This window comes from Carcharodon carcharias, chromosome 3, assembly GCF_017639515.1.
Source record: "Carcharodon carcharias isolate sCarCar2 chromosome 3, sCarCar2.pri, whole genome shotgun sequence".
Classification (NCBI taxonomy): Eukaryota; Metazoa; Chordata; class Chondrichthyes; order Lamniformes; family Lamnidae; genus Carcharodon; species Carcharodon carcharias.
Window position 1 is genome coordinate 110,135,205 of NC_054469.1, and position 12,771 is coordinate 110,147,975.

The following is a 12,771-nucleotide window of genomic DNA, read 5'->3' on the forward strand; positions in this document are numbered from 1 at the left end:
TGTTGGATATGGATTGACCTGAAACCTCTGAGATGGAAGCTCTTAATAAAAAGATTTATTTTTTCAGCTTTGATGTTACATAGCATCAAACAAACAGGGCTAGGCCTCAAGGAAGAGCTGTGTAATTGTAATAACATTGAGTTAACATTGAGTGGTGGAGGTTTGCACTCTATTGAGTGCCCCCTTCACTTGTACTCGCTGTACCTGTGAGCTAACATTTTGTGGTTTATGTACAAGGACCTCCAGAATCCTCCATACTGCAACATTCTGTAGTCTCTTTCCATTTAAATAATATGCTGTTTTCCTATTCCCACCAAAGGGGTCAGCCCAACGTTTTCTCACATTTTGGGCCTTCTGCCCAATTTTTATTCACTTCCTTAATCTATGTAAGTTCCTTTTTAAATTCTTTGGGCTGGATATTTGCAATTAGCTCAGGTTGAAAGATTTCCCAACTTGCCAGGCTTGCCTCAGTACCCCAAATTGTGCGATTTCTGCTCTGGGGGAAGGGGTGGTGGTGGGTGTGGGATGGAATTGGACCCACTGACCTTGGAAATAGAGCATAGACAGCCACAGGGGTGAGCAAGTGCTGTCATGGGCTGGTCTGAAAGCCCACCTCGGTTCACTGGGACATCATCAGAAGCTGTAGCCCTGACCACTCTCATGTCCTCACTCCCCATCCATTCCCCATTTCATATACCCTTCATGCCAACTCAAGCCCACTACCCAACAATGGCCCTCATTACTCCATGCCAACTCACCCCACCTATCCCCATGACTCATCATACTCTCTGTGCCAACTCATTGCCAACTCAGGCCCCCAGGCCAGCATGGTACTTCAGACTCTCCATTGCACCTCCATAGCCACTCATCCAGTGCACACCATGGGCAAGCCTCTGGTGCCATGTCAGAATGAAAAAATTAAACTTCTAACAATCTAAATAGCTCTCACTTCTGTGCACTTGATAGTGAAAAAAACTCCCATTCATAAAATCCATTTATAGCTTTTAAATCTTCTCAAGTTGTTAATCTCTTATGAAAACAAATACATTTTTATTTGGGCACCATATCAAAGACAGCTAATCCTTTAGTTGCCTCTTTAAACTGTCAATCAAACTGTGAACTCAACACCTGCTGAGATAATTGTAGCTTTTGAAACTCAGCAAAGCATCCGTAATGACTGAATAATAACCTTTGAGGAATTGTCAACAAAGAACTCATTGAAACTGCACTGCCAGGTGCTATTTTTTTCTAACCTGTAGCAGGTTACCTGTCAGTCAAAGCAGTCCAGCATTTTTTTTTAGCTTTGTGATAGCTGCAGCCTGTTTATTTCAAGTTTAATGAGCAGGGGATTGAAAACACTTCAGATCATGACTTTATCTGGCCTTCAAAGTTGTTTATGTCTACTCCATCAATTTGTGACTCCCACGCTGCAGGCTAAGGCTATTGCAACAGCCAAAATGGGGTCTGTCTGAACCCAGCACTGAACTTAAATGGCTTTTCTATGAGTTAGCCAATTCTCTGTCCATGCTAATCTATTACCAGCAACACCATGAACCCTTATCTTCTGTAGCAATTTTTTATGTAGCACCTTATTGAATGCCTTTTGGAAATCCAAATACACTGCATCTACTTTACCCACCCTGTTTGTTATATCCTCAAAGAATTCTTAATAAATTTGTCAAACACGATTTCCCTATCATAAATCCATGTTGACTCTACTTGGTTGTATTAAATTTTCAAAATGCCCTGCAGCTACTTCCTCAATAATTGACTCCAGAATTTTCCCAATGATAGATGTTAGGCTAACTGACCTATAGTTCCCTACTTTTTGTCTCCTTCCTTTCTTGGAACAGAAATATTAAATTTGTGGTTTTGCAATCTGCTGGGGCCATTCCGGAATCTAGGGAATTTAGGAAGATTCCAACCAATGTATCTACTATCACTGCAGCCACTTCTTTTGAGACTCCAGGTTGCAAGCCAAGTCCTGGAGACTTGCCGGTCCTTAGTCCCATTAGTTTACATAGTACTTTTTCTCTAGTCATAGAGATCATTTTAGGTTCTTCTCTCTCTTTGCCTCTTTGCTCATTATTCTCGACTGTTCTTGGGATGCCTTTTGTGTCTTCTGCCGTGAAGGCAAATGCAAAATACTTTTTCAAAGTCTCTGACGCTTCCTTGTTTCCCATTATTAATTCCCCATACTTATTTTCTAAAGGACCAATGTTTACTTTCACCAGTCTCCTTTTTATATACATGCAGAAGTTCTTAGTGTCTGTGCTTATATTTCTTGCTAGTTTACTCCCTTTATTCTCCCTTTTTCTCCCTTTATTATTTGTGGTCATCCTTTGCTAGTGTTTAAAATGTTCCCAATCTTCTGGCCTACCACTGAAGTTTGCAGCAGTAAACACCATTTCTTCAAATTTGAAAGCATCTTTAACTTCTTTAGTTTGCCACAAATGGTGCATCCTTCTCATAGTGTTTCTGTTTCAATAGAATACATCTTTATTGAGAGTTATGAAATATCTCCTTAAATGTCTGACTGCTTATCCACCATCTTACTTTTTAACTTATTTACCCATTACACTATAGGCAACTTTGTCTTCACATCTTTGTAATTGCCTTTATTTAAGTTTAAGACACTAGTTTCAGACCCAGGTTTATCACCTTCAACTCTTAAATCTGATTGTACTTCCTTCAGATTGGCGGGGCAGTGATGGAGTTGGCGGGGTACATACAGAGTAGCTTGTTGGATCTGGAGGAACTGTGCTCCTCCTAGCTCTCAAGCACTGCTGGAAAGACACTTGCTTCATGGATTCAGCTTCTCTTGTCTCCTTTAAGCTGCCAATTTTCCTGAGGCCTCAGAAAGCTGGCCACCTGTTATTTAAAAATAGATGAATGTGAAATTCAATCATGTTATGATCACTCTTGCCTAGAGGAGCCTTTACCATGAGATTGTTAATTAACCCTGTCTCATGACAGATTACCAGGCCTAAAATAGCCTGTTCCCTAGTTTGTTCCAGAATGTACTGTTCTAAGAAACTGTACCAACTGTGTGTATGTGCTCATTCACAAGGCTACCTTTGCCAATTTGATTTGTCCAATCTATATGAAGATTAAAATCGCCCATACTTATTACAGTTTCTTTTTTACAAGCCCCCATTATTTCTTCATATATACTCTGTCCTACAGTTTAGCTATTGTTAGGGAACCTTTAAACTATTTCCATCAGTGACTTTTTTCCCTTAATATTTCTAATCGCCACCCAAACTAATTCTATGTCACCCTATCCTTCCAAAATGTTAAATATCTTTGAAAATTCTGCTCCCAGCCTTGGTCACTTTGCACCCATGTTTCTGTAATGGTTCTCGTATCATACCCATTTGCTTCTATTTATGCTATTGAATCATCCATCTTGTAATGAATGTTGTATGCATTCAGATGAAAAGAGGCTTTAATTCTTTCTTTTACAATTTTTCCTGCTCTGATCCTCTTTGCTGGTGCACTCTTTGTTTGTACACTCTGTCCCTTCCTGTCACACTCCGGTTATCTTTACCTGAACCCCAAGCCTGCACTATTGCCTTGCCCTTTCTCATTAGCTTTCTAAATCTTCTCTCACTTGAGCCCCTCCAACCCACTATTTAATTTAAAGCTCTCTCTACAGCCCTGATTATTCGATTCATAAAGACCCTGGCCCCAGCATGATCTAAGTGAAGGCCATCCCAATGGTACAGCTCCCTCTTTCCCAGCATAGGCGCAACTGCCCTGTGAATCAAAACCTATTTCTCCAAAATTTTATTTTGAACTACACATTCAACTCTCTGATCTTATTTCCGCTACGCCAATTAGCTCATGGCTCAGGTAGTAATCCAGAGACTGGCACCTTTTGGGGTCTGCTTTTTAATTTAGCCCCTACTTGCTTGTATAATCTTAGCAGAACCTCTTTCTTAGTTCTACCAATGTTGTTGGTGCATACCTGGACTATGGCAACTGAGTCCTTCCCCTCCCACTCCAAGTTTCTCTCCAGCCTGTGGTGGTGATGTAAGAAATTTGGGTCTTTAATAAACTGGTACTTTCTGCGTAGTATGGAACTTTTATGGGATTAGCTAAATAGCCATGATTCTCTCTCTAGAAAGGCAATTTCTAAACACTCTGACTTCGAAATAGTTCCTGGAAATGGCAAGGTCACTTGATTCAGCCTGCTATGTTGACATTCTCAAGTTGGTAGGATGGCATCTTGTGTGCTCCTCGATCTATGCAAGTGTTTAGAAACGGCCAGTGTAAACTAAAAAGCTGACCTCGAGCAGGGTAATGAACAAAGGAGGAGGTAACCACCCCGACATTTTGGGCACCTATCCCCAGCCATTAGTCAGAAGAGTTTGAATAGATAATTGACACTGGATAAGCTACCAGCCCTCAGAAAAAGGGTACATTAACAAGTACTCAAGGACAGGGGCCAGGTCCAGGTGAGGTGCCAGTGCTTGTCAAGCAGAGGGAGGAGGAGGAAGACCGAGGGAAGAGTTTCCCAGCACCTCCACTAGAGAGAAGAATGCTGCTATCACAAGCTACTGACAGCAACACACTGTGCCAACTGTCCATTCGTTCTCTGGGATCAGTAAATTGCACTCAACTCTTGTCTCCTTTAAGCTGCCAATTTTCCTGAGGCCTCAGAAAGCTGGCCACCTGTTATACAGCCGTGGGCTGTATAATTTTTCTGTCTAATTAATTAATGCATCGTATCTAAACTGTTGCTTCTTAATAAACTTAATGAACTATCTCAAATTACTTACGAATAGTCGACTGCCTATCTTGGGTACCTGTGGCCCTGAATCTAAAAATCTCATAGATTGATGTCAGGAGTGGGATCCACAGCAGTCGAGGTATCATTGGCTTGGAATTTGGTAAGCAACAGTCTTTGCAGTTAAACGCAATGAGTAGTCATTAAGTGAAGCCAGGTGTCACAATGTTGCTTTAACACATTACTTGGCATTGCCACTCATTCCTGTTATGTTCAGAGTACAGCTCGAACCTAAGTAAGACTCCATAAGGGACTCTCTCATCCTTACAATATCCTTAACCCTGGAACTGGGAAGGCAATACAGTCTTGAGGACTCTCTCTTGGCAGCAGAGAATAGTATCTATCCCCCTAATTATACTGCCCCCTATTATTACTACATTCCTTTTTGCTCTCCCACTTGAGTGTCTTCCCCCCACCTCCAACCAACAGTACCATAGTGCTGTGGTCAATATGCCTCTTCTCCACACAGATTGCAAGAACCTCAACATTGTTGGAGAAGTGAAAGGACTGAGGCTCCTGTAGTGCTACCTGCTGTGTCTTCAGATCTGTGTCTCTGGCAGCTACACCCTCCTGTCCCTGACCGTGAACTGATTGACTCCATGTACTTCCTCCAGATTGGAGGGACTGCAATGGAGTTGGTGGAGTGTTTACAGGTAGCCTGCTGGGTCTGGAGGAAACACTGTGCTTAACATAGAAACATACAAAATAGGAACAGAAGTAGGCCATTCGGCCCCTCGAGCCTGCTCTGCCATTCAATAAGACCATAGCTGATCTGTTTGTGTTTCGCGTTCCACATTCCCATCTACTCCCGATAACTTTAGATTCTTGTTAGGCAAGGGTATAAATCGACCTCCGCCTTAAAAATATTCTGACTCCACCTCCACCACCTTCTGAGGCGGAATGTTCTCCTCATCACCATCCTAAATGGGAAACCCCTATTTTTAAAACGATGTCCCCTAGTTTTGACTCACCCACAAGAGGAAATATCCTTTCTATGTCCACCTTGTCAAATACCATTCAGGATCTTATATACTTCAATCAAGTCACCCCTCACTCTTCTAAGCTTCAGTAGAAACAATCCCAGTCTGTCTAACCTTTCTTCATAAGAAAACCCGCTTATTCCAGGTATCAATCTAGTAAACCTCCTTTGAACTGCCTACAATGAATTTACATCCTTCCTTAAATAAGGAGACCAAAACTGCATACAATGTACTAACTTTTTGTGACTCATGCACAAGAACACCTTGATCCCTCTGCACCTTGGAATTCTGCAGCTGTTCTCCATTTAAGTAATACTCTACTTTTTTATCCTTCCTGCCAAATTGAACAACTTCACATTTTCCCACATTATACGCCATCTGCCATATTTTTGCCCATTCACTTAACCTATCTATATCTGTCTGCTACCTCCTTATGTCCTCTTCACAACAAACTTTCCTACCTATCTTTGTGTCATCTGCAAATTTAGCTATCATGCCTTCACAGCCCTCATCTAAGTCATTGATATAAATTGTAAAAAGTTGAGGGCCCAGCACAGACCCCTGTGGGACTCCGCTCGTCACATCCTGTAATCAGAAAAAGACCCATTTATGCATACTCTGTTATCTGCCAGCCAGCCAACCTTCTATGTTAATACATTATCCCCTAAACCATGAGCTTTTAATTTCCACAATAACCTTTGATGAGGTACCTTATCAGATGCCTTCTGGAAACCCAAGTACAGTACATCTATAGGCTCTCCTTTATCCACAGAGCATGTTACTCCTTTAAAAAAGTCCAGTAAGTTGGTTAAACATGACTTGCCTTTCACAAGACCATGCTGACTCTTCCAGATTTACCTTGAGTTTCTCTAAATGCCCAGCTATAACTTCCTCAATGATTGATTCTAAACACCGTCCCCACAACAGACGTCAAGCTAATTGGCCTATAGTTTCCTGTTTCCTGCCTCCCTCCCTTCTTGAATAGAGGGGCTATATTTACTACTTTCCAGTCTGATGGAACCTTTCCAGAATCTAGGGAACTTTGGAAAATTAACACCAACACATCTACTACTTCATTAGCACCTCTTGTAAGACCCTGGGATGAAGTCCATCAGGACCCAGAGACTTGTCAGCCCGCAGCTCCAGTGATTTGTTCAGTACCATTTCCCTAGTTGTTGTAATTTCACCAAGTTCCCCTCTCCCTTTTACCTCCTGATTTATAGCTATTACTAGAATGTTTCTGTATCCTCTAGAGTGAAGACAGAAGCAAAAATATGTGTTCATTTCATCTCCCCATTCCTACTCTAGAGAACGAACATTCGCTTTACTTACACTTTTCCTTTTTAAATACCTGTAGAACCTCTTACTATTCAGTTTTACCTTCCTAGCTAGCTTCCTCTCGTGCTCTAATTTCTTTCTCCTGATTAACGTTTTAGTCATTCTCTGCTGTTCTTCATATTCTGACCAATCATCTGACCTGCCACTCATTTTTGTCTAGTTATATGCTTTTTCCTTAAGTCTGATGCTTTCTTTAACTTATTTAGTTAGCCACGGATAGTGGGTCCTCCCATATTAATTTTTCTTTATAGTAGGAATATACTTATTCTCAGTATCCTGAAATATTCCCTTAAAATCTGCCACTGCTTCTCAATTGATCTATCCTCTAGCCTAGTTTCCAAGTTCACTTCAGCTAGCCCAGCATTCATGCCCACATAGTTGCCCTTATTTACGTTTAAAATACTAGTCTCAGAATCACTCTTCTCCCTTTCAAACTGGATGTAAAATTCAATCATATTGTGGTTGCTGCTACTTAAGGGTGCCTTCACACTGAGATCATTAGTTAATCCTGTGACATTTCATAATACCAAGTCTAATATAACCTGCGCTCTGGTTGGTTCCAGAACATGCTGCTCTAGGAAACCATCTCAAAAACATTCTATGAACTCTTCATCCAGGCTACTACTGCCAATCTGCTTTTTCCAATTTATATGTAGATTAAAATCACACATGATTACTGCCATCCCTTTATCACAAGCACCCAATATTTCTTCTTGTATACTTTGTTCTATATTCTGGTTACTGTTAGGGGGCCTGTAGACCACCCCTGTTATTCCTCATCTCCACCCAAACCAATTCTACATCCTGATCTCCTGAACCAAAGTTGTCTGTAACTATTGCAGCAATGCCACCCTTGATCAAAGGTGCTACCCCTCCACCTTTATCTAGCTTCTTATTCATCTTGAATATTATATACCCATCAATATTCAGGACCAAATCTTTTCATCCTGCAGCCATGTCTCCGTAATGGCTATCAGATCATATTTATTTATTTCAATGTGCACTATCAATTCATTTACTTTATGAATGCTACACGCATTCAGACACAAAGTCTTTAGTTTTGTCTTTTTGTTACCTTGTTAACATCTAGTATTGACTGTTGGTGTATCCCTAGATTTTACCTCTCTGCTCCTTCCTGTTATTCTACAACCCTCATTTCCTATATTACCATTATGGCCTCCTGCTTTGAATTCACTCCTTGATTTGCTACATCTACCCAAGCTTGATCCCCACCAACCCCCGACCTTGTTTAGTTTACAGCCCTCTCTACTCCCCTAGTTATGTGGTTCACAAGAACGTTCATCCCAGCATGTTTAGGTTCGACTGTCCCAACGGTACAGCTCCCACTTTCCCCAATACTGGTGCCAGTGTCCCACAAACCAGAACTCACTTCTCCCATAAACCAGAACCCACTTCTCCCATACCAGTCTCTGAGTCATGCATTTATCTCATCTTATTTGGCATATGCCAATTTGCATGTGACCCGAGTAATAATCCATAGATTATTACCTTTGAAGTTCTGCTTCTTAATTTAGTACCCAGCTCCTCATACTGACTTTGCAGAACCTTCTTCCTTGTCCTGCCTATATTGTTGGTACCAACACGGACCACGACACTGGATCCTCCCCCTCCCACTGCAAGTTCCTCTCCATCCCTGAGCAGATGTCCTGAACCCAGGCACCAGGCAGGCAACATAGCCTTCTGGACTCTTGCTCTTTGCTGCAGAGAAAAGTGTCAACCTCTCTCACTATACTATCCCCTACAACCACTACATTCCTGTTTGCTCCCTCTGCTTGAATGGCTTCTGGTACCATGGTGCTATGGCCAGCCAGATCATCCACCTTGCAGACCTCACTTTCATCCACAGCTTGTAAGCACCTCAAACCTGTTTGACATTTGCAAATTCTGAGGTTCCTCCACTACTGCCTGCTCGGTCCAATTACCTGCCTCACTCATGGTCGCATTCTTCTGTCCCTCACTGCTGACCAAAACAGATGACCCTGTTCTAAGAGGTGTGACCGTCTTCTGGAATAAAGTGTCCAGGTATTTCTCCCCCTCCCTTATGTTGCGTAGTGTCTGCAGTTCAGCTTTCAGATCAATAACCCTGATCCAGAATTCCTCTAGCCGCTGACGCTTTCTGCTTGTCCTGGATCGCCTTGGAGTCCAAAAGTCCTCACATTCCACATTTGCAATATAAAATCTGTCCTGCCATTGTTACTTATGGTAATTAACTTAATTTAATTACTCACCTGATTAATTTAGAGTAATTCCTGTGTATGCAACACCTCTTTCCTCCATGCATTGAATTCCCACGTGAACTTAATTCACTACTCACTCCCTCTCTGCCTCACTTGGGCATAATTACCTGTCTCCTCGCACACCCCTTGCTACTCCTAGCCCACAAGTAGTGCTGAAAAGACTCTTCATGGGTTCACCCTCTCTTGTCTCTTTTAAGCTGCTGAGTTTCCTGAGGCCCCAGAAAGCTGGCCACCTGTGGTTTAAAAATAGAATGTTAAAATGAAGGCAGGCAACCTCATTACAATATTTGAATGACTGACCTGCTTTCTGCAAACAGCTTAGTCACCTCCCATTGTCCATTAAAAGTACAAATGGGTGTGGTCAAAATGGCTTTGGTTCCTGTTCCAGATGTTTTGAGTTTTAACCCCATATAATCCCAACCCACCCATTTTTGGGAGGTAAGATAAAACCCAACATGTTGGCCTTATGCCTATTGATACAGCTGAAAGACTTTTCCTTTCTTTCCCCAGAATACGGCGGGCTTGGTTTGGATTTCAGCTATAATATAGCAGTGGCAGAAGAACTGGGAAACATACCATGTGGTGGAATTCCCATGGCAATCGGAGTCCAGAGCGATATGACAACACCAGCTCTCGCCAGGTATTGACTTTTTTTCAGTGTGGCAGGTATATTTGGACAGTTATTTGGTAAAGGCAAATTAGGGATGCTGTCAAATAAGTTAAGGCAGAACTAATAATTTGTTGCCAGACTTTGCAAAGTAACAGCATTGTATGCAATTTGACCTTTCACTGCTACTTAACTGTAATTATATCCCATTCAATTGAACTTACATATGTACTTACGAATAGTCAAGTAAAAACGATTAAGCATTAAATATAACAGATTGGGATCACAGGTCTGGATTTCCCTGATCCTGGGCCCTGAGGTGCAGGCCTTCTCCTCATTGCCCTGATGTTTGCTGAGACAGGGTCATTATGCATTCATCACAGTCTCCCAGCACAATTCTGAGCAAATAAACATGGGGCAGAATATTTTGCTCGCCGGGCGGGCATACACCCAACCCGAATGAACGTAAAATGACGCACAATTACATTGGGTGAGCATCCCAATGTCATCGCGCACTTGTGCGATATTTCGGTTAGCAGGCACGTGCGAGTAGGCAGTGCATCCGTCGACAATTAAGCAGCCTATTAAAGTCATAATGAAAATAAATTTTCCATTGCCTGGGTTGGCGATTTGGCCAGGCAGCCTTTAGATTTTTCTACAAAACTCCATCCACAGGTAGGATGAGGTTTCAATCAGTGATTAAAAAATATTAAAAAAATTCAAACTAATTTCTAACATGTAACAGAGTCACATGAGCAGGGACATGTTTTTAACATTTTTAATTTCTTTATTTTTTATTTTAAAAATTTTCAGCTCCTTGAAGGGAGCTTTTACAGCGGATATGCGTGAACGTCTGTGCTCACCCTCCTCCCCTGACCCCCCCAACCCACTCCGGCAGCGCTACAGTGCGTGGCTCACGCTGGCTGGCCATTAATTGGCGGTCCGTTTCACAGCCGCAGCCCCTCCCGCCCGCCCAGTGACTGGAAAATCCTGGCCCTGATGTTTTTTTCTCTCATTTTCTTAGATATTCTTTCATATGACCGCCACCTCAATTAGAGTCTTTTGTAAGTGTAAATTTTCTGTTGAATTAATCGAAAATACCATGACTTTATTCTTAACAGTATTATGGATCCCTAATGTTATTCTATTAGAGAGAGATATTGGTCAAAAGTTTATGCCCCGCACCAGGAGCAGGCTGGCAGGTGGGAGGAGGGCATAAAATAAGTGACATGGCAGGTGGTGCCTTGCCCATCGGCTGCCCACTTCTGGTAATTTTAACAGTAGCGGGGGAGGTGTCAGGTGGCTGGTTGCCTTTGGGCTAATTGCAGCTGTTAAGTGACCAATTAATGTCCCTCGTGAGAGAGCCAACAGAGCCCACGCCACCCCATAGTACATCTTGTTGTCGCGTTCCCAGTGGCAGTCTCCCATTCCCCTTGGTGGACCCTGCCTGACTGGCCCCGATGAAACCCTCTTCACTCACCTTGTTACTCAGCTCCAGCAACACTCCGCCTGGGGGTACTGGCTGCACCCCCAGCAGCGGTCACTACTCTTGCTGGCGCTGCTGGGATTGGAAAGCTGGTAGCCATTTGATTGGTAATAAGTCCTGCTTCCAAGATGGGGGCGAAAGTCTCCACCTCAGCCAATTAACAGCCTAACCGCCATTAAGTCAGATCGGGCCTTCCTAGCAACATGGAGGTGGGCTCGCCCCTGAATTGTCAGCCTTCTATTGAGAAGAAGTCAGACATTTGCCCATAGGTAGCGAAGGAAAGTTTCCAGACAAGTCATCCCACTCCCCGATCAACTTGTCCATTCCTTCAAGGAATTAATTCTATCTTAACTTAGGAAGTGGCTTGGGTTCATGTTATATGTTCATGTGGCCGTGAAGTGTTGCAGAAACCCAAGCAACAAGATTATTATTTTTAAGAAATAATATAAATAATGCGCTTTTGGCAAGGTCCTTTCACATCATGCAGGCAGTTGCATTAGCAGGTTTCTTTCCTCCAGAACCGAGAACGTCATTGCGTCGACACCTATTTCATCTGTTGGTAGATTCAAATTGTGCTGTGATGTAAAAGATCCTATAGACCTTTTGGACTCGTTTCAATTGTCTGACTTTAAGGCCGTATTGGTAACTTGTGAATTTTGTTTGGTATAAGTGGGACTCAACCTATTACATGATTGAGCAGCAATTTACTAGGTACAATTGAGAACTCAATTGAGAATTGCATTACCCAAGTCCTTAGGTAGAAGTTATGACATCCTGTTCCACATTCCTGCTACAGTTCACCCTCGTTTGACCTCCAGGTCCCCACTGTTATATCTTCTACACTGAGTGGTCCCAAGCTTCCTAGTCAATACCCTAAGAAAGAGAAGTTGCAGCAGAATTTGTCCAGTCATGTTTTCTCCTATGCTTCCCCCGATCATATTAACGACATGTGCATGAACAGCCACAGATACTTCTAGGGCCGCTCTTATCTCTGTCCCCTGTCTCATCAAAATGCTCTGTTATCTCTGAGTTAATGACCCATCGCGCAGACCTTTAAACTAACTGCCTACCAACTGCAATCATTCTCTAAGCATCATCATCATCACTTATTTAATTACAGGAATTAATGTAACCGTGGCCTATCAAAGCTAAAAAAATTAGAAGTAATCTACTAAGGCTCATTATAAACAATATAAACAAATCAAAGAAGTTTGGGACAAAGGAGTAAACAGAATACTTGTTAGATTGGAAAAGCCTGCTGGCAATTGTAAAAGTTTAAGGTGAATCCAGTGTTCCAGGCAATCTTACAA

The 12,771-nt window shown here is 42.3% G+C and overlaps 1 protein-coding gene across 1 annotated transcript in view; it reads left to right on the forward strand.

Moving 5' to 3' along the window:
- Positions 1 to 12,771, forward strand: part of zgc:85777 (uncharacterized protein LOC405871 homolog) — a 96,747-nt gene that overhangs the window by 63,634 nt on the left and 20,342 nt on the right. The window contains exon 3 of the mRNA XM_041183154.1: positions 9,879 to 10,008. Within this exon, the coding sequence (XP_041039088.1) occupies positions 9,879 to 10,008 (130 nt within the window). The remainder of the gene's footprint in view (positions 1 to 9,878; positions 10,009 to 12,771) is intronic.